At 37.7% G+C, this 20,276-nt stretch overlaps 1 protein-coding gene across 1 annotated transcript in view; it reads left to right on the top strand.

The window, feature by feature from the left end:
• The window catches only part of CNBD1 (cyclic nucleotide binding domain containing 1), a 429,553-nt gene that overhangs the window by 77,871 nt on the left and 331,406 nt on the right, over positions 1-20,276 (top strand). Inside the window, exon 4 of the mRNA XM_055546399.1 lies at positions 1,687-1,845. Within this exon, the coding sequence (XP_055402374.1) occupies positions 1,687-1,845 (159 nt within the window). The remainder of the gene's footprint in view (positions 1-1,686; positions 1,846-20,276) is intronic.

Raw genomic sequence — 20,276 nt, 5'->3', positions numbered from 1 at the left:
TGCCACTTCCCTGGTGGCATAGGCATTAAGGAGTCTGCCTACAATGCAGGAGACCCAGGTTCAATCCCTGGGTTGGGAAGATCCCCTGGAGAAGGAAATGGCAACACATTCCAGTATTCTCGCCTGAAAAATCCCATGGATGGAAGAGCCTGGCAGGCTGTAGTCCATGGGGTCACAAAGAAATGGACAGGACTGAGCGGCTTCACTTTCTTTGGCTGGCTTGAGATTTTCAATGTAAAGGCAGGAATTCCAGGAAATTCTTGCTTTTGGCAAATATGATGAACTTGCGCCAGAAGAACATTGGATCAATGGGGACTCACTTTCTAAATTTCCCCCACAGAGTTCAGTCCACAGACCACTCTTCTTTAGAACATAAGAATTTTATTCCATTGGCATTTGAAAATCAGAGCTGGGGGAAGGAAAGCAGTCAATTGTTTTATACATGAATCTTTTTTTTTATGAGTATTCTATCGATTTATTGTTTTATACATGAATCTTAAACATTGCTGAGCTTTACTGTACTTACTATTTATAGATGTAACTAGGGATAGAGTATTAAAAAGAGTTCTAGGTTTCTGTGGATAGAATGACTGAGGTTCTGTGAAAATGGTAGAAGGGGAAATAAATTTTGACTCTCAGTTTTATCTTTGTAAATTATGATGCAGTATCTTTCTGTATCTGTCAGACAAGTAAGTTTTGCTATTAAGCATTAATGTTCTGTGAACTTTGGATTGCAAAAAGCTCTTTCCAGCTCTACTGGAAAGTAGATATGAGTGATTAGACAAATTATGCAAACTCTTTAAGCTGAAATTTCCTTGTCCCATAAATGGGGGATAATATTTATTTAACTTAGTTAATGTTAATGATACATATGTATATCATGTTTAATAGAGTAGCCAGTACCTTTAAAAAGACTCAAATATAAGTTAGATGTTAATTTGATGATTGTTATTGTTATTCTACATAATGCTTATTTTATATTTAACTTTAAAAAAATCTCATGTTTATAAGTAAAGGTGACTAATCTGTGATCATTTGGATTTTTATCTTCTCCAGCTCTATTTTTTTTCTTAAGGATGACAATATTTGTTAGATTGGTTTTCCTTAGGTTTTTTAGTTACCTCTTAATCGGGAAGCTTGGAGCTGGAAGTATAAATGGGAAAAGGTCATTCATTCACACATCTCTTGGGGACTTAAATGTATATTGTACGGTAGCACAAGAATAAGTTATGGTGGCTACTTCCAAGATGTTCATAATTTACCAGTTGGAAACACAAATTTTTTTTAAAAAGTACTTTTATCATTGGTAAAAAAAAAACCTTGCTGGAAAACAACCATGAGAGAATAAAGGAAGTGTGGTAACCATTGTCTTAAAATATTTTCCTAAGTATATGTACCTAATTTATTATGGAAAATGTTTTAATCACTTGGGATAGTCATAACATCTATAATCAAATTCTGTACCTAAAAAATATTTTATATATGGTAATTTTGAGTGATAATTTTGAGACTTAGAGTGATGTGTTTAATTGTGTTACTAATAACCAGAGAAAAACAAACACTGAGAAGGAATATATTATTAAAATGCTAAATTATCTCAGAACAGTGCATTTTTACTCTTGACAATAAAGAGTTCACATCAGTAATTCTTTTATACAACATAAAATATTATGCTTCCTTGTTTAGAATACCTGCTGAAGACACAGCAGAAAGTAAACCTCTGCAACCTGATGATTCTCACAATATAGCTATTCATGTTAAGAAAGCACGCGGAGGGTGCACTTTATACGGACCAAAAAAGTATGAAGAGAAGGTAGCGCACTTCATGGCTATTTTAAAGAAACTGTAAGTATTTTAAATATGTTACTTCTTGTAGTTGAATAATTCTTTTGAATAGCTTTTGTTTTTTTTAAAAAAATCATTGTTTATTCCTATTCAACATGGATAGTCTATTGGATAGGAACAAATCACTACTATTGCCTCTGCCCCTCAAAACCCAGGGAGAAGTGATTGAGGGTCTCCTTGGGGTGTGTTAGTCATATTTGCTAACATCATAGATCTTATCGTGACTCCATTAGTCACATTGCAATGGGTCTAAATGCTTTATGTAATTCAAACAAAAATAATGCAACTGAAACCTGTTTAATTGATGGATATTTTGTGGTATCTATAGCCCTCCATTTATCTCTAGCTGAACCATGAGCAGATCCACAGCCTATTTGTGAGTAATGCCATTTAATATATTTTTAAAAATAACTACCTTATACTCTAAAATTTTTCACTTTGTCATCATACTTGAAATTTTAACAAATTGATTTTGAGTAAGAGTAGCCTCTTTTTAAAGAAATACAAATATGCCTGACAAGATTAAGAATACTGGTTATTGATAACAGAGCATTTTGGCTTAATCATATTATTATGTCTTAACTTATACTTAAATTCAGCAGCTCTGAGTAAATAGTATTAGATGGGAGGAAGGAAAAAGAGGTTGAAACATTAAAATCGTTGGAAAGGTCATATATGGGGGATGTCACCAGAAAGGAAGGGTTTGAATAAATTGAGGACACTGTCATTGTGAAGTGTGTACAAAGAACAGACAACGGGAGGGAGAGATGAGAGAAAGAGAATTACAAAACTTTCTGTTAAGTTTTGTATTTTGAGGCATATCAGGTTAAATACAACCTTACACGTGTTAGCTAGATTTTGGGTTGTAAGCAACAGAAACTGGCTGGTTAATTAAAACAAACAAACATAAGGAGTGGGGAAAGGGGAAACTTGTGGAGAAAATATTGGATAGCTCCCAAAATAGAGAAAGAAGTAATTGATTCTTCTGGGTGTATAACATTGGACTCAGTCAGCTACAACTATTTTTGATTGGAGGTTCTTAGGCTCACACTCTAGTTTCAGAGAGAGGGAGTCAGATTGTTGATTGTTGGAGTTTGCTTCCACATTCATATCTTGGATAAAGGCTGATGGGGATCACACCCTTTAATTTACAATTGTACTGAATTTACATTCAATTGGTAAGAGCATTTCAAAAGAGAAAATATCAATGTCTCAGAAAGAGGGGGAAATGGATCATGAATAAACAATATTAAAAGCAATGAATTAAAACATGATGAAATTTTTATAAATAATTTTGACTGATGTTATTTTTCACTTATTAATGAATTTAGTATATACTTTTGAATCCCTACAGTTTCTGAAAATATTCTTGATTTTGGGATGGCAGTGGTGAATACAATATTTTTGCCCTCATGGGGAGCTTATATTCTAATATAAAAGGGATAACACACACACACACACACACATACACACAAACTATATATATGTATGTATATGTATATATTATGTTAGTGATAGGTATTAGAGATAAAAACTAATGCTGAATAGGTGTATAGGGGATGATGGGAATGATTAGAGAAATCATATAATTTAATGAAATGAGAGAGCTAGTGAATCAGATATCTTGGAGAAGTTCATTTCAGGGAGAGGAAACACAAGTGCCGGAGCTAGGGATGACACATGTTTTGTAAACTGGGGAAAAAAGAAAAATCAGCAAGCAGGCCAGTGTTGTGAAAGTGCATCGGTAAGGGGAAGAATGGGTAGCAGCGAGTCTTCAGAGTTAGCTGAACCAGATCATTGCTCTGGATCTTGCAGGCTATGGTAGGTTTTCAATCTTGGTGTGACAGGCAAAACGGGAGTGACATTGTTTTTATTTACGTGGTAATGTGTCATGTATGGAGAGTCTACTGTGGGTACCAGGAGGAGATTTGGGATGACCTGTCAGAAGGCTATATGGAATTGGTCTAGGTGTGAGATAACTGTGGTCTGAATTCTGTTTTTAGGGAGTTCAGTTTGACATGTATCAATAGAACTTGACTTAGCTTTTAGGAAAGTTGTGAGCTGAACAGTTTTCAATTGATATTCCTGGAAGCACATTAGGTTATTAGCTCAACCTGACCCCCAACAAAGATAATGCTGGGCAATTCATCTCATGCTCTCACATGTTTGTATTTGATGACATTGCCTATAACACCACCAGCTTTAAAAACAGAATTATGGATTTCTTTGGTAAACATCATTGATTTCTTTATAAATGATTAATTTCTGGAAAACAAGTGATGTGTATATGTAACTGTGGGGGTTGTAGAAAGGGTAGAAGAGACAAACTGATAAATGAGCTGTGAAAAGCAGTTTAAGATCCTCTGAGAAAACTTGGCCCAAATGATTTTTCTCCTACTTTCTCCAATTAAAGATGTTTCCTTTGAGGGAAGGAGGCATCTGAAGATCATTATGTTTCAGTGGAGCAGTGATGCAAAGCCCCTTCTCAGGAATGACTCAGAGGAATTGGTCCCTGAAAGGACATGAGGATTTGTGTTTTTTAGATTTAGGCTGTTTACAGTCCAAATGCAATATGGTTCTTACAGTACTGTTTGCTAGTGAAATGGGGTATAACAGGAGGAAATGTAATCTCAAACTATATTTTAGGGTTACATCTGATGAGAGAAATATACTTTGTGGGTTATTAATTCTGTTAAAAATGAAAAGTGGATAAAAACTAAGTGGAATTGAAGAGGCCCTCTTCTTTACATAAAAAAAAAAATCTTTATTGTGAAGAAATGACTCGTTGGAAAAGACCCTGATGCTGGGAGGGACTGGGGGCAGGAGGAGAAGGGCACAACAGAGGATGAGATGGCTGGATAGCATCATGGACTCGATGGACATAAGTTTGGGTAAACTCTGGGAGTTGGTGATGGACAGGGAGGCCTGGTGCACTGCGATTCATGGGGTGGCAAAGAGTTGGACACAACTGAACGACTGAACTGAACTGGAGTATCCAATTACTTTGCGCCCTTGTGGACTGTAGCCTGTCAGTCTCCTGTCCATGGGATTGCCAAGGCAAGTAATGAGTTGTATGATCTCGGGCTACTTTCTACCTCTTGATACATAATTCACTAATCTATAAAATGGGTATAACTGTTAATGTCATAGGATCATTGTTGTCGAAAAACCTAAATTAAGTTAATAAATGTAAAGCCCCATGAATATTATTAGTCCATCATAGGTCTTTGTACAAGTCAATCTTCCCTTTCCAAAGGAATCTTCCATGTTATGATAAGAATTTTTTAAAGAAGGCTTTGCTATATACTTCCTATAGCTGAAGTATGAAGAGGTTCCTAGTATTGCAGAACAATGGTCATATATATTTTTTTTAATTTAAGAAGGAATATGTAGATTTCTCTTAGTTTGTGAATAAATCTACTGTGCTGTGCTTAGTCACTCACTTATGTCCAACTCTTTGTGACCCCATGGACTGTAGCCCACTAGACTCCTCTGTCCATGGGGATTCTCTAGGTAAAAATACTGGAGTGGGTAGCTCTCTTCCAGGGGATCTCCCCAACCCAGGAATTGAACCCAGGTCTCCTGCATTGCAGGAGGATTCTTTACTATCTGAGCCACCAAGGAAGCCCAAGAATATGGAGTGGATAGCCTATCCCTTCTCCAGGGGATCTTCCTGACGCAGGTATTAAACTGGGGTCTCCTGCATTGCAGGGGAATTCTCTACCAGCTGAAGTACCAGGGAAGCCTTTGTGGATAAGTAATTGCTGCTGCTGCTGCTGCTAAGTCGCTTCATTCATGTCTGACTCTGTGCGACCCCATAGACAGCAGCCCACCAGGCCCCGCCATCCCTGGGATTCTCCAGGCAAGAACACTGGAGTGGGTTGCCATTTCCTCCTCCAATGCATGAAAGTGAAAAGTGAAAGTGAAGTCTCTTAGTTGTGTCTGACTCCTATTAATTATTTATTATATATTTATATTAATTTACAAAGGTGCGAGTGATATTTTTATACTAGAGTTTCAGAAGCTACTAGTTGGTCACAAATTAATGTTTAAGAAAATGATATCTTTGTGTCATTCTCCTACTGTTTGGAAACAAATAAATGCTCTCATTACTTATTTCTTGTCAAATTTTTTTTCACTGTGTAGCTATGTCTTAGTCCCTTTGTGTTGCTATAACAAAAAAAAATATAGACTGAATGGCTTAAATAACAGAAATGTATTTGTTGCAGTCAGTTCGGGAGGCTGGGAAGTCTGAGATCAAGGTGCCTGCAGATTCCTTGGATGGGGCGGGGCCCCTTCCTGAGTCATTGGTGGCCATCTTCTGGCTATGTGCTCACGTGGCCAAAGTGGAGAGAGCTCTCAGAGTGTCTTCTGAGATACAGTGCTCAGTGTGTGGAGCAGGGGAAGAGGGGTTCCCTGAACCAATACGCAATTCAACTCAGTTGTGATTCTACCTACTCAGAGACAGCACCAGGTTTCATAGGTTTGGGGTTCAGATCTGCAAAACTACTCTCTTTTCTCCAACTCATTCTCCCCTTTAAGACAATAGTTGAAAGCTTGTGATTCTGACTGACCTACCACAGATTAGAGGTTGCCACAACTTTCCATGGACTTCAGATGCCGCTCACAAGTCTAGATTGTTGTCTGTACTTCTGACCAACTGACTGTAAATCACAGGTCCCCACGGCCCCTTCCTTAGGTTCAATTAATTTGCTAGAGCAGATCAAAGAACTCAGAGAAACATTTTGCTTACTCGATCACTAGTTTATTATAAAAAGGTATAACTCAGGAACAATCAGAAGGAAGAGATGCATAGGACAAGGTGTGTGGGAAAGGATGTGGAGCTTACATGCATTCTTGGAGCTGGAGTGAGCGAAAGTTGCTCAGTTGTGTCTGACTTTGTCATCCCACTGAGTGTAGCCTGCCAGGCTCCTCTGTCCATGGAACTCTCCAGGACAGAATACTGGAGTGGGTATCCATTTCCTTATCCAGGGGATCTTTCCAACCTAGGGATCGAACCCACGTTTCCTGCATTGTCATGAGGATTCTTTACCGCTGAGCTACATGGGAAGCTCAAAGAAAGAAAGACATTATGCATATTATTTATATTATTGTTTAATAATACACACACTGCTGCTAAGTCGCTTCAGTCATGTCCAACTCTGTGCGACCCCATAGATGGCAGCCCACTAGGCTCCTCTGTCCCTGGGATTCTCCAGGCAAGAATACTGGAGTGGGCTGCCATTTCCTTCTCCAATGCATGAAAGTGAAAAGTGAAAGTGAAGTCGCTCAGTCATGCCAGACTCTTAGCCGCCCCATGGACTGCAGCCTACCAGGCTCCTCCGTTCATGGGATTTTCCAGGCAAGAGTACTGGAGTGGGTTGCCATTGCCTTCTCCAATACACATACTATTATTATATAATACAGCTAATTAATATATATTAAACATTTTTATTGAGGTGTAAGTTAGTTACAATAAAATGCATATTTTAACACATTCAATCTGATGCATCTTGACACATGTATACATCTATGAAACCATCACCACTGTATAAATTTGATATGTCTTAACATGTATATATCTATGAAACCATCACCACAATCAAGATAAAGAACATATTCATCATTCATAAGACTTTCCTTGTGCACATATGTAATCCTTCCCTTTTACTCAACCTTATACCCCATCCCCTGTCCCTAAGCAGCCACTTGTTAGCTTTTTGCCACTATCGTTTGTTTTCAAAATTTTGTATACATGGAATCATACAACATATTTCATACTTTAGTCAGGATCTCTCACTGAACACAGGTATTCTGGAGAGTCATTCATGTTGTTTTGCATACCAGTAGCTCATTTCTTTTTTTTTTTTTCCTGAGTGGTATTATTACTCAGTGGTATTACTGGTATTATTATTCCTGAGTGGTATTATATTATCCACTCGATAATATGCAACTGTTTCTATCTATTCATCTGTTTATAGACATTTGGTTTGTTTTTAGTTTTTGTCTATTATATAAAGCTGCTATGAACATTCATGTTCAAGTCTGGACATTTGCCTTCATTTCTATTAAGTTATGCTCAAACTACCACACAATTGCACTCATCTCACACGCTAGTAAAGTAATGCTCAAAATTCTCCAAGCCAGGCTTCAGCAATATGTGAACCGTGAACTTCCTGATGTGCAGACTGGTTTTAGAAAAGGCAGAGGAACCAGAGATCAAATTGCCAACATCCGCTGGATCATGGAAAAAGCAAGAGAGTTCCAGAAAAACATCTATTTCTGCTTTATTGACTATGCCAAAGCCTTTGACTGTGTGGATCACAATAAACTGTGGAAAATTCTGAAAGAGATGGGAATACCAGACCACCTGATCTGCCTCTTGAGAAATTTGTATGCAGGTCAGGAGGCAACAGTTAGAACTCGACATGGAACAACAGACTGGTTCCAAATAGGAAAAGGAGTACGTCAAGGCTGTATATTGTCACCCTGCTTATTTAACTTCTATGCAGAGTACATCATGAGAAACGCTGGACTGGAAGAAACACAAGCTGGAATCAAGATTGCTGGGAGAAATATCAATAACCTCAGATATGCAGATGACACCACCCTTATGGCAGAAAGTGAAGAGGAACTCCAAAGCCTCTTGATGAAAGTGAAAGTGGAGAGTGAAACAAAGATCACGGCATCCGGTCCCACCACTTCATGGGAAATAGATGGGGAAACAGTGGAAACAGTGTCAGACTTTATTTTTCTGCGCTCCAAAATCACTGCAGATGGTGACTGCAGCCATGAAATTAAAAGACGCTTACTCCTTGGAAGGAAAGTTATGACCGACCTAGATAGCATATTCAAAAGCAGAGACATTACTTTGCCAACAAAGGTTCGTCTAGTCAAGGCTATGGTTTTTCCTGTGGTCATGTATGGATGTGGGATTTGGACTGTGAAGAAGGCTGAGTGCCGAAGAATTGATGCTTTTGAACTGTGGTGTTGGAGAAGACTCTTGAAAGTCCCTTGGATTTCAAGGAGATCCAACCAGTCCATTCTGAAGGAGATCAGTCCTGGGATTTCTTTGGAAGGAATGATGCTCAAGCTGAAACTCCAGTACTTTGGCCCCCTCATGAGAAGAGTTGACTCATTGGAAAAGACTCTGATGCTGGGAGGGATTGGGGGCAAGAGGAGAAGGGGATGACAGAGGACGAGATGGCTGGATGGCATCACTGACTCGATGGACTTGAGTCTCAGTGAACTCCGGGAGTTGGTGAAGGACAGGGAGGCCTGGCGTGCTGCGATTCATGGGGTCGCAAAGAGTCGGACACGACTGAGCGACTGAACTGAACTGACATGAATTCTTTATTGATGTAGTCCATTGTTGTTTATTGTTATTTAGTCACTAATTCATGTCCAGTTCTTTGCAACCCCATTGACTGTAGCCTGCCAGGTTCCTCTGCCCATGGGGTTTCCCGGGCAAGAATACCAGAGTAGGTTGTCATTTCCTTCTCCCAGGAATCTTTCTGACCCAGGGATCGAATTCATGTTTCCTGCATTGGCATGTGGATTCTTTACCACTGAGCCACTAGGGAAGCCCTAAAGTAATCTATACTGCTTATGAATTGCCTTTTAATGTCTGGTTTTACATCTTGAGATTATACTACTTCATTCTCCCTATTTCCTTGTCATTTAGCTTATTTTTGTCATTTACAGGCCCTTTAGTGGTTTAGTAGAAAATTTAGAGAAGAAATAAACCATCTTTTACTAAAATTTGCCTCAAGCCATTAATCTTATTTACAGAAAGCCAATATCCTTATTGACCTTCATTTCTTTAAGTGTCATTGTGGGTAGATGAACTTCCTTTTGAGGAAACATCAATAATATTAATAGCAATAAGAATCAGTTTTTATTGCTATCTTCTAAAAGCATAAATGAGACAGGAAATAATCTAAGCGTTGGGTTTGCAAAAATTGTGTCACTGATTCAAAGTTAAATTGACTAGTGTTTTTTACTTGAAATTAGATTTATAAAACATTTTGAATGTAGTGTTCTTAATAAGTAAGCATCTGTTTTTTTTGTATTTTACAGTATGTACACAAAATCCTGGTAACCCATCCTAATTTCATATTTGTAAATGATATGCTTTTTGTTTTAGGAACATATATTCTAAGTATAGCTCTCTATGTAGCAAATACATATTCTTTTGTAGAAAAAAGTACAATCTATACAACAACGTAGGAATATTTGGTATATGAGTATATACACTGAACATTCCAAATAACATCACATGAACAATGTAACTTTTCATTGTCTTTTTTTTTCAGTTATGGAAAGGTTAAGATTACATCTTTGAATCAGTTCAAATTTTGAATCTGTCACTGAGTTATTAATTCAGAATAAAGTTAAAAATCAAGTCACATTTTTCCTTCTGTAGTCAACATTGTCCTTATCATTAATCACAAAAATAACAACAGCCTTTGTTTTCTTGGGTATTTGTTATATGGATGATATATTTTTCCTTAGTTTAAAAGAAGAGAATTGTCAGAATGAAAACTATTATAAAGAACACTAAATATCCAATTCCAAATGATTACGCTGCTAAAAATATTTCTTAATACACAAGGACTTTGGATAAATCAGTTCTTCAGTGTAAAAATAGATTTTTATTTAGAAGTAACCATCTCCTATAGGAGGTCCCATAGGGCTGTATTTCTAAGGTTACTGCATGTGCCAGAGGCTGCTCAGCTGACTCACCATCACTTATCAGGTTAGCTGCTATTTTTTAGAGTTAAAGGTGATACAAAAGCAGGTAAGAAAAAAAAAAAAAAGCAAGTGAGACGTGCTAGAGTCTTCCAATGTTGTTGAAAAATGTAACAATTAAAGGTCCTTGACAGAAAAATCTTTTTGATTAAATTACTTTACTTATATTAAATAATAGTACTTCCACAAACACATATAACTCAATTTTTTCTATTTTCATTGATTTTGATACTTTTAAGTTCTAAAAGTCAAATTTATCACCAACTTTCAAGTATTTGCCTTTATTTTTCTCTTCTGACTTCCTTTTTTGATTTCCATACTTGAGACTAGAATTTTTATAACAGTTGAAAATTTATTAAAGAATGAGGCAAATTAAACAATGTTCCAAGAATGGCTTCAGTTATGGTGTAGTGAGCCCGATCCTTAAGGTGACTGTTCCCCTGGTGGTGGGCAATGTTGCCAGCTGCTGGCTGACAGATGCCAGCTCTGAGTGAGGGAGCGATCCAGCCCAAGTTTGTGCCCTTTTGCTGACATTCAGTAACTGAGGTGGATGTTGGAGACTGTTTTATGCCATATTCACATTATGCATTTCTTGACTTTAGCAAATGTCTAGCTCATTGCCCAACTTGTATCTCAATGTGGATTTAGGTTCATATTTTAAACACATTTTGAGAAAGTATAAAAGTTTTGCCAGTTTAGATACAAAACCAAAGACATGATCCATGAAAGAAATAATTAATAAGAAAGAGTTTATTAAAATTAGAAATTTCTGTTTTGAGAAAGACAAAGTCAAGAAAATGAGAATGAATTAAGATACATCAAAAGACTGGGAGAAAATGCTTGCAAAAATACATCTGATAAAGAACTGGTATCCAAAATATACAGAGAGATTATAAAACTAAACAATAAGAAAACAAGTTGATTTTAAAAAATAGACAAAAGACTTTAACAGACACTTCACCAAAGTAAATATACGGATAACAAATAAGTGTCTAAAAAGATATGTTGCCTCACATGTCATCAGGGAAATGCAAGATAAAACAAGCAGGTGATACCACTACACACCCGTCAGAATGTCTGACGTGCAGGACACGGACAACATCAAATGTTGGTAAGGATGTGGAAAACAGGGACTCTCATTCATTTCTGGTGGGAATGCAAAATGGCAAAGCCGTTTTGGAAGAAAATTTGCTGGTTTTTTATAGAACTCAACATCCTCTTTGTTCATGTGTGTTAGTTGCTCAGTTGTGTCTGACTCTTTAGGAGCCCATGGACTGTAGCCCACCAGGGATCCGCTATCCATGGAATGCTCCAGGCAAGAATACCAGAGTGTGTAAGGATTCCCTTCTCCAGGAAATCTTCCTGACCCAAGGATTGAATCCGGGTCTCTTGCATTGCCGGTGAATTCTTTACTGTCTGAGCCACCAGGGAAGTTGGCAAATGATTGTTCTCACTAACATTTACCCAAAGAAGTTAAAAACTTCTGTCCCCACAAAAATCTGCACATGGATGTTTACAACAACTTTATTCATAACTGCCAAAGCTTGAAAACAACCAAGGTGTCCTTCAGTAGGTGAGCAGATAAGTAAACTGTAGTAATGCAGACATTGGAATATAACCCAGAGTTAAAAAGAAATTAGCCATCACACCATGAAAGATGTGGCAAGAACTTGATTGCATATTAGTTAAGTAAAAGAAGCCAATATGCAAAGACAATATATGATGTGATTTCAACTCTATATGGCATTCTAGAAAATGCAAAACCATGGAGGCAGTAAAACACTCATTCATTGCCAGGACTTGGGCAGTGGGAAGGATGAATTGGTGGAGCACAGACAATTTTTAGGGCAGTAAAAGCACTCTGTACGATATCGTAATGATGAATACATGTCATTATACCTTTGGTCAAGCACATAGTCTGTATACCAAGAGTGAACTCCAATGCAAATCATGGAGTTGGATAATTATGATGTGTCAATGTAGATTTATTAATTTTAATAAATGCCCTTCTCTGGTGGAGGATATTGATAATGGGGGAGGCTGTGCATGTGTAGATGCAGGGAGTACATGAAAAATCACTATGACCTCTTGTTAGTTTTGCTCTGAATGTAAAATTTCTCTAAAAGACAAAGACTATATAAAAAAGTTTACTGACTCAGGCAAATGCACAGTTAATATGCTATATTATATTAAAATTAATGTGGTAGAGTTTATTATAGAGATAAAATATATTTTAACACTTTTGAAAATGACCTCAGTCATATGTATTATAGACTATATAGTACATATAATCATATGTTCTAAGAGCCTAACTGCTACTGCTAAGTCACTTCAGTCGTGTCCGACTCTGTGCGACCCCATAGACGGCAGCCCACCAGGCTTCCCCGTCCCTGGGATTCTCCAGGCAAGAACACTGGAGTGGGTTGCCATTTCCTTCTCTAATGCATAAAAGCGAAAAGTGAAAGTGAAGTCGCTCAGTCGTGTCCGACTCCTAGCAATCCCATGGACTGCAGCCTACCAGGCTCCTCCGTCCATGGGATTTTCCAGGCAAGAGTACTGGAGTGGGTTGCCACTGCCTTGTCCTAAGAGCCTAAAGGGACTACTTAAATTTTTTAGTTACACTTTACTGTGTTTTATGGGGCAAATTATTTGCTATTGTATTATTAAGGGGTTTGCAAAGATCTTAAGATATAGGATAAGAATAATAGTTGATACTTATTGAACTTTATATTTGTTGTTGCTTTTAATGGTCACAACAATCTAATTAGGTGTGAGATATTATTTCCCACTCCACCCCCTACCGTTTTGACAGATGAGGAAACTAGGGTTTGCTAGTACTTTCTGGGACTCAGATTTGGGACTGAAACTCAGAATGATCTGAAAGTAAAATGTCTGTTCTCAGCCACTGCAATATACGAATTTGACTATTAATTATCTGCAGAACTTTTGTACGCATAAACTCACACCCTCTGATATACCCACACATGGTACTTTCAGAGTATGTTTTTGAGAGGGAGACTAGACACAGAAGTTTTTTGGAAAATAAGGTGAGATCTTGAAGCTTTACATAAAATTAAGAAACATGAACGGTCTACGTAACTGAACACATTTGGATTGATGCAGACTGTGGGAAGACTGTGGTATTGCTCTGTGTATGCACATGTGTATATTTGTGTACATGCTGTATGTTTATGCATACTCAAGCCTTCCCAAAGAACATGGTAGAGATATCTGATTACAAGGGTTTTAGATGCCCTTGGTGGCATAAGTCTCTTAATTCTGTTAATTTAATCTAAGATTTGCTGACATACACACACACACACACATGCATGTGTGTGTGCTCAGGAGCTTCAGACTCCAAGGACCATAGCATGCCAGGCTCCTCTGTCCATGGGATTTCCCCAGTAAGAATACTGGAATGGCTACCCATTTCCTCCTCCAGGAGACCTTCCCTGACCTAAGGTTCGAACTCATGTTTCCTGTGCCTCCTGCATTACAGGCAAATTCTTTACTGCTGAACCATCAGGCAAGCCTATATATTAATATCTAGTTAAATTCCCCCTTTAAAATGTTGCGCTTGATGGATTTTGACAATTGTATACAGTTGTGTAATTGTCATCAAAATTCATCCCTTATGCAGTCCATATTTTCTCATTCCTGAACCAAGATATCCTCTGATCTACTTTCTGTCATTAGAGTTTGGCATTTACTAGAATTTCATACAAAAGGAAGCTTGGATGGGAGGTGAATTTGGGGGTGAATGGATACATGTATATGTATGGCTGAGTTTCTTCGCTATTCACCTAAAATTATCACAATATCATTAATTTGCTATCAGTTCAGTTCAGTCGCTCAGTCATGTCCAACTCTTTGCAATCCCATGGACTGCAGCATGCCAGGCCTCCCTGCCTATTACCAACTCCTGGAGCTTGCTCAAACCCATGTCCATCAAGTTGGTGATGCCATCCAACCATCTCATCCTCTGTCATCCCCTTCTCCTCCCGCCTTCAATCTTTCCCAGCATCAGAGTGTTTTCAAATGAGTCAGTTCTTCACATCAGGTGGCCAAAGTATTGGAGTTTCAGCTTCAACATCAGTCCTTCCAATGAATATACAGGATTGATTTCCTTTAGGATGGACTGATTGGATCTCCTTGCAATCCAAGGGACTCTCAAGAGTCTTCTCCAACAGTACAGTTCAAAAGCATCAATTTGTTGATGCTCAGCTTTCTTTATAGTCCAACTCTCACGTCCATGCATAACTACTGGAAAAACCATAGCCTTGACTAGATGGACCTTTGTTGGCAAACTTATTTCTCTGCTTTTTAATATGCTGTCTAGTTTGGTCATAACTTTTCTTCCAAGAAGCAAGTGTCTTTTCATTTCATGGCTGCAGTCACCATCTGCAGTGATTTTGGAGCCCCCCCCAAAATAAAGTCTGTCATGTTTCCCCATCTATTTGCCATGAAATGATGGGACTGGAGGCCATGATCTTAGTTTTGTGAATGTTGAGCTTTAAGCCAACTTTTTCACTCTTCTCTTTCACTTTCATCAAGAGGCTCTTTAGTTATTCTTCTGCAGCTGCTGCTAAGTCGCTTCAGTCATGTCCGACTCTGTGAGACCCCATAGATGGCAGCCCACTAGCTCCCTCGTCCCTGGGATTCTCCAGGCAAGAACACTGGAGTGGGTTACCATTTCCTCCTCCAATGCATGAAAGTGAAAAGTGAAAGTGAAGTCACTCAGTCATGTCCGACTCTTTGTGATCCCATGGACTGCAGCCTACCAGGCTCCTCCGTCCATGGGATTTTCTAGGCAAGAGTACTGGAGTGGGTTGCCATTGCCTTCAATGTAGTTCTTCTTCACTTTCTGTCAAAAGGATATCTGCATATCTGAGGTTACTGATAGTTCTCCTGGCAATCTTGATCCCAGCTTGTGCTTCATCCAGCCCAACGTTTCTCATGATGTTCTCTGCATATAAGTTAAATAAGCAGAGTGACAATATACAGCCTTGATGTACTCCTTTCCCTATTTGGAATCAGTCTGTTGTTCCATGTCCAGTTTTAACTGTTGCTTCCTGACCTGCATACAGGTTTTTCAAGAGGCAGGTAGATTAGATCTTAATTGATTTCATTTTGCAATGCTTTATAATTTTCAATGTATAAGTTCACAACTTCTACAACTTTTGTTGAAGTAATTTCTAAGAATTTTATTTCTAATAGATGTTTTTATAATTGAAATTTTTAAATGTTGGTTTTGAATTTCTTTATTGATTGTTAAAATACTAAGTATTGCTTTTCAAATTGACCTATAGTATGACCTTGATAATTTAATTTTTAATTCTGCTTGTTATTTCATAGCTTCCTTAGAATTTTTACATATACCATCAAATTATATGCAATAATAGTTTTACTTATTCCTTTCCAATCTTGATGTCCTCAAATATAATTTTAAATAAAATTGAGAGATAGATATTTCTTGCCTTTTTTCTTTATTTTAGACAGAAAGTAATGAGTAATTTACCGCTGAGTATGTTAGTTTAATGTTTTTTGTAGATTGTTTAATCAGGTTGAGGAAGTTTTTTTCTATTCCTAGTTTACTAATATTTTTAAAAGTTTGTAAATGGAAGTTAAATTTTATCAAATCATTTTTTCTACATCTACTGAAATTATCTTAAGTTTTCCTACTTTATTCTACCATATTGATTTTCAGATATTAAACTTGCAATCCCAGGTAAATTCCAACAGGTTATAACGTATTATATTTTTAACACATTGCAACAATTTGCTCATATTTTCTTAAGAATTTTTCCTGTTTCTCCATGAGAAGTATGAATCTCCAGTTTTATTTTGTGATCATACTCTTCTTTATTTTCTGAAAGGTTTATACAGGATTGGTTTTATTTATTTCTAAAGTGTTTGATAGAATTTACTGTTGAAGGCATCTGTGTATGCAATTTTCTTTAGGGATGATTTTAAATTATAATTTCAGTGACTTTAATAAAAACTTATTCAAAATTTCTGTTTCTTTTTTCAGGTTTGCTAATTTATGATTTTCAAATCTTTGAAACCTATGTTATCAAAGATATAGGCATAACTCTATGTGTGCATTAGTTACTCATCTTGTCCAACTCACAAGATCATGGATGATAGCTCACCAGGCTACTCTGCTCATGGAATTCTCCAGGCAAGAACACTGGAGTAGGTTGTCATTCCTTTCTCCAGGGGATCTTCCCAACCCAGGAATTGAACCCAAGACTCCCGCATTGCAGATGGTATCTTTATCTAGTCTTAGTCTTTTCATGTGTGTGGGATTTGAAGTGATATTTTCTCTTCATTTCTGAACTGCTATTTTGTGTCTTTTTTTCTTAATCAGTCTACTTAGAGGTCTATCAATTTCAGAACCAGAAACTGTTGCAGTGTTTGAGGTGGAATTACTAGGTCATTTGAAAATATAGTGATGAAAAAGCAGATGTGTTGCTCACTTTCATGGAAATTACAGTGTCACAAAGTAGTTTGAGAAAAAGCAGGTAAAAATATAGATAGTACCACTTATGTTAAGTGTTATGAATTAAACAAATCAGGTATTTTGATAGAGAATAATAACAGGAGTGAAAGATGGGGGTTGGGGCTGCAAATTACAGTCAGGAAGGAGGTCTTTTAGTGGTTGTCATGATTAAGCTGAAATATGAAACATGACAAAGAGCTTGCTGTGTGAATGACAGTGAACCATGTTCTGGACAGAGGGACAACCTATGTGTGGGTCTCCAAGTAAGAATGCTTTTAGAGTGTTGAAGTAGCTGAATAGAGACGTCAGTAGGACTTGGAGGGGATGCAAGTAAGTCAATAAGTTTGAAGAACGAGGGCGGATTCAGCTTAAGCAGCAATCTCTGGATCACTGTAGAAACAGTTCTTGACTTTATATATAACAAGCATACGTAAATAAATATTTATGAAACAGCATGATAAGTTCTACAGCAGAAGCATAAACCATAAAGAAAGGTTGACACATTTTTACTTTAAATGTCCACATGTTAAATACTTTAGATTTTGGATCATACAGTCTCTGTTGCATGTACTCAACTCTGTATCATGGAACAGAGACAGGCTATAGTTTAACCTGAATAAATGAGCAAGAGTGTATTCTTTAAAACAAACCCTGTTTTAGAAAAACAAACAAGCAGACTAACTGAAAAACAGTGAGCCAGATTAGTCCATAGGCTGTAGGTTTCTGGCCTTTGACATAAACAACATCTTTTCTTTTAATGAAAATTCATTAGAATGAAAATCATACAAGTGGGAATTTAAGTGGAGTGTTTGAGAATGAGCACTAGTTTTTGAAATAAAAACAGATGGGGGTTACTACATCAGGGCAAGAAAAATACAGGTTATTGCTGGAACGGCATGAAATATGTATTTGAAAGGCAGTCTGTATATGGGGAGGTGTGTGTGTGTGTGTGTGATGTGGAGACAGTGGAATGAACAGAAGGGGACTGGGGAGACAGGAAGTCTTAACATGTTCTAAGGTGGTTGGAATTGACAGAGATACATTCTTAAAGTATTTTACGTCCATATTTATGTTTAGATAACATTCTTGTGAAAGATGAACTGGAGATGGACAAAGTAGAAATATTTTTGTCAAAAATCCTTGATGGTTTCCTCTTGCTCGTCAAATACATTCAAACTCCTGTTGTTATTGAGAGCCTCCATGATCCCCATCCATCAGTTCAGTTCAGTTCAGTCTCTCAGTTGTGTTCAACTCTTTGCGACCCCATGGACTGCAGCACACCAGGGCTACCAGTCCATCACCAATTCCCGAAGCTTGCTCAAACTCATGTCTATCGAGTCAGTGATGCCATCCAACCATCTCATCCTCTGTCGTCCCCTTCTCCTCCTGCCTTCAATCTTTCCCAGCATCAGGGTCCTTTCCAATGACTTGGTTCTTCTCATCAGGTGGCCAAAGTATTGGAGTTTCAGCTTCAGCATCAGTCCTTCCAATGAATATTCAGGACTGATTTCCAAACCAGTCAATCCTCATCCATAATTGCATTATAATTTAATTTTCCTTAGTCCCTCAAAAACGTAGCCTATCTTTCAGGCTTATTCCTACCTGTTAATTTGATTTCTATTATCTAAAGGCTCATGGGGCTTTCCAGGTGGCGCTGGTGGTAAAGAATCAGCCTGCCAAAGCAGGAGATGCAAGAGACATAGGTTCGATCCCTGGGTTGGGAAGATCCCCTGGTGAACAGAATGGCAACTCACTCCAGTATTCTGGCCTATAAAATCCCAGAGACAGAGGAGCCTGGTGGGTTATAGTCCATGGGGCGGCAAAGAGTTGGACATGACTGAGTGATGGAGCATACCTATCTAAAAGACCAACTGTCCTTGTTTTTATTATTATTATGACTCTTCCAACATTTTTTATTCAGGAAGAATTTCTAGAGGTTTCCAAAGCCTCTTTTCCTCCCACTCCACCTCTCCTTTGGGGACTGCTGCTCACAATTAGGCAAAATCTTACACGCACGTTTGTTGCTTCTTTTTTTTCTCTTATGGTCTCACCAGAACTATGAACTTTTTGAGCATAGAAATCATGACTTCCTACCAAGCACTGGTCTTAATGCTGAGAATGCTCAAAAGCACAATAAACACATCGATTGATTGATGCAAATATCAATAACACTGACAATTTTACCCAAGCACAAGCTAATGCAAAAAAACTGTAAGCTGCAAAAATGTTTTCATTGGGGTTTCTAAAACTTTTTTCATACTCTTGTTATATATATATATATATATATATATATATATATATACATACATACATGAACTACTTGTACTTTAAAACACTGTAGTGGTAGATTGAATATTTATAAAGTTTTACAGATTTTGTTTTCAGTTTTAGACTCTAAAATATTTTCTACTTTTGGGCAGAAAGACATGTTCTATCTTAAATAATTATGAAATTAGACTGGGAGTGGAGAGTAAGCAGAACAGATGAGTGTCACAAAGCTGACACAGTGAAAGCATAGTGAGGTTAGAGCTTAGACAATTAGGTATCCTCTGTCTTAAAGACCCAATGTTTTATGGTAATAAAGAGTCACAGCTGAAATCTTGATCCTAGGACCATAAGATACTTGCTACCTTTGCTATGGATACACAGTGTATTTGAGAGCCAAGACTCTCACCCCTTTTTGATAATCAACGTGACGTATTTAGAGGAGACTGATTGCTTTAAAAATATAATTATGAAAGCTCTTTACAGAAGACACTTTATATACCTTAGAGAAATTCAGATAATGCAGATCAAGCCTCTTGTGCCTTGTGGCTGATTCATTTCACTCTTCAGTTTCCTGGAGGAGGCCATTCTCCTCTGTCACTGCCTTGGAAATGTGATTAGATCACATTGAGTTTGTCAATGTTCCCAACCCTTTGGTTGGTTTTCCCGAATGTTTAGTCCCCCTTGAAAAGAATTAAGCCAGTTGTTGCTGATGGGGCTTCATTATCCTGTGAAAAAGTGGTTAGAGAGATATTAGCTCTGAGGCAGTTTTCCTACTAGACATGAAACAGGGTCTGTGAAAGTGGTGGGTAGTGTCTGGCTCCTGACTGGTTCTTCTTAGGTCCGGTGTGACAGGGCTCATGCATTCTAGTATGACCTTTATTGCATTCTAGCTCTGAGGTCTCTCAGGAGT

This window comes from Bubalus kerabau, chromosome 14 (assembly GCF_029407905.1).
Source record: "Bubalus kerabau isolate K-KA32 ecotype Philippines breed swamp buffalo chromosome 14, PCC_UOA_SB_1v2, whole genome shotgun sequence".
Lineage (NCBI taxonomy): Eukaryota > Metazoa > Chordata > Mammalia > Artiodactyla > Bovidae > Bubalus > Bubalus kerabau.
Note: the sequence above shows the minus strand (reverse complement) of the source record. Positions and strands in the feature narration are given on the sequence as shown.